General features: G+C 51.6%; 1 protein-coding gene across 1 annotated transcript in view; it reads left to right on the top strand.

The window, feature by feature from the left end:
• Window positions 1-1,802: 1,802 nt before the first annotated feature.
• C1H1orf127 (chromosome 1 C1orf127 homolog) overlaps window positions 1,803-2,357 on the top strand; it is a 38,296-nt gene continuing 37,741 nt past the window's right edge. Inside the window, exon 1 of the mRNA XM_025354509.1 lies at window positions 1,803-1,828. Coding sequence (XP_025210294.1) covers window positions 1,803-1,828 — 26 coding nt within the window. The remainder of the gene's footprint in view (window positions 1,829-2,357) is intronic.

Raw genomic sequence — 2,357 nt, 5'->3', positions numbered from 1 at the left:
GTCTCCAACTCCTGACCTCAGGTGATCCGCTGGCCTCAGCCTCTCAAAGTGTTGGGATTACAGGCATGAGCCACTGTGCCTAGCTTCCTCGACTTTCAATAATGGCAAGTATTTGGGGCAGGGGGAGAAAGGGATACACACAGATAAAATGGAATAGTTAAAATCAAGACTTTTTTTTTTTTCACTTGCAAAGGGTATTAGGAACCATCTCGTCCTAAATCTTCATTTTGCAGGGGTATTTGTTTGCGAGGGCTGCCATGACAGAGTACCACAGACTTGGGGCTTACACACCAATTGATTTCTTCACAGTTCTAGAGGCGAGGAGTCTGAGATCAAGGTGCAGGCGGGGCTGGTTTCTCCGCAGGCCTCTCTCTGGCTCACAGCTGGCCGTCTTCTCCCTGTATCCTCCCATGGTCATTCCTCCGTATGTGTCCATGCCCTAATCTCCTCTTCCGTTTTTTGTTTTGTTTTGTTTTTTTTTGTTTTTGTTTTTTGAGATGGAGTCTTATTCTATCGCCCAGGCAGGAGTACAATGGTACAATCTCAGCTCTCTGCAACCTCCGCCTTCCGGGTTCAAGTGAGTCTCCTGCCTCAGCCTCCCGAATAGCTGGGATTACAGGCACCTACCATCAAGCCCAGGTAATTTTTGTGTTTTTAGTAGAGAGAGGTTTCACCATGTTGGCCAGGCTGGTCTCAAACTCCTGACCTAGTGATCCGCCCAGTTCGGCCTCCCAAAGTGCTGGGATTACAGGTGTGAGTCACCGCGCCTGGTCTTTCTTTTTTTGAGATGGAGTTTTGCTCTTGTCAACCAGGCTGCAGTACAATGGTGCAATCTTGGCTCACTGCAACCTCCGCCTCCCAGATTCAAGCAATTCTCCTGCCTCAGCTTCCCAAGTAGCTGGGATTACAGGCATGCACCCCCACACCTGGCTAGTTTTGTAGTTTTAGTAGAGATGAGGTTTCACCATGTTGGCCAGGCTGGTCTCGAAGTCTTGACATCAGGTGATCCGCCTGCCTTGGCCTCCCAAAGCACTGGGATTATGGGCATGAGCCACTGTGCCCGGTCCTTTTTTTTTTTTTTTTTTTTTTTTGAGACAGTGTCTTGTTCTGTTGCCCAGGCGGGAGTACAGTAGCACAGTCACGGCTCACTGTAGCCTCAACCTCCTGGGCTCAAGCAATCCTCCCACCTCAGCCTCCTGAGTAGCTAGGACCACAGGTGTGTGCCACCATGCCCAGCTAGTTTTTAAATTTTTTGTAGAGACAGGGTCTTGCCACATTCCCCTGGCTTGTTTCGAACTCCTGACCTCGAGTGATCTGCCCACCTCTGCCTCCCAAAGTGTTGGGGTTACAGGCATGAGCCACCAGGCCTGGCCCCTCAGCTCTTTTTGAACTTTGCCAGGAGGGGCCTGGAGCAGGGTTCTGGGAAGCCCCGTCAAGACAGCATGACTGTTCCTCCAGTGAAGCTCAGTTTCTCAGCTTCTTTCCTTCCTTGGGCACAGAGACAGGCTTCTCCCAGGAGCTGAGGCTGAGGGCCTGCGCTCCAGCCTCAGCAGAACAATTTGTCTTCAGCCTTCTGATCAGCATTCTTATTTTGAGCTCCCGCAGCTAAAGCAATTCACCTCAGCCATGCAGAGGGGTGGGGAGGAGCTGAGAGTGTGACACCCACCTGTGTTTTCTGGCACCTGAGTGACCCCTGAGACCTGCACTGGAGGGGAAGAGGAGGGGCCAACGTTTCCTTTAGGTGCTTGGAACTGCTTCAGATGAAATTCTCCCAGGGCGGGAGACGGCTGCCAGGCCTGAGGATGTGGGGGTCCCTGGCAGTTGCCTGGTAAGTGTCCCTTATTTAGGAATTGGGAGAAGCCAGTGGCATGCTTAGTGTGCCCACACTCCTTGAAGAAGCCAATTATCTTCCACTAGAATCAGAAGCCTTGAATCTGACAGGGAAGAGGGGCCAAGTGGGCAAGGGGCCCAGGGGCATGGATGCCTTGGGAACGGCTGGCCTTCTTAGGTGAGGTCCGACCACACTCACTCCCATCTTTCTCATGCTCCGGTCATCCCTGGTTCTGGAATTCCAGTCATTCCATCTTGGGAAGGATTTACAGAAGGTTGGGAGAAAACAGAAAACGCCTTCCTTGTTCTAGAGGGTCCTTAAAACAAAACAAATTAGGGGGCAAGCTGACCAAGAGATGCTTGATTTCAAGGAGTTTTCAAATGATGAGAGTCGTGGTCACTAGCTATTCGATGAAAGGATTAGGAGAAAATTTCATTTTCCTTTCCCTTCCCTCCCCTCCCCTCCCCTCTGTCCTTTCTTTTCTCCCCCCCCAATTGCACCCCGCCCCGCGCGCCAGCCGCCTCAC

Source organism: Theropithecus gelada, chromosome 1 (assembly GCF_003255815.1).
Source record: "Theropithecus gelada isolate Dixy chromosome 1, Tgel_1.0, whole genome shotgun sequence".
Classification (NCBI taxonomy): Eukaryota; Metazoa; Chordata; class Mammalia; order Primates; family Cercopithecidae; genus Theropithecus; species Theropithecus gelada.
The sequence above is the reverse complement of the archived record's forward strand: the minus strand, read 5'-3'. Positions and strand labels throughout refer to the sequence as shown.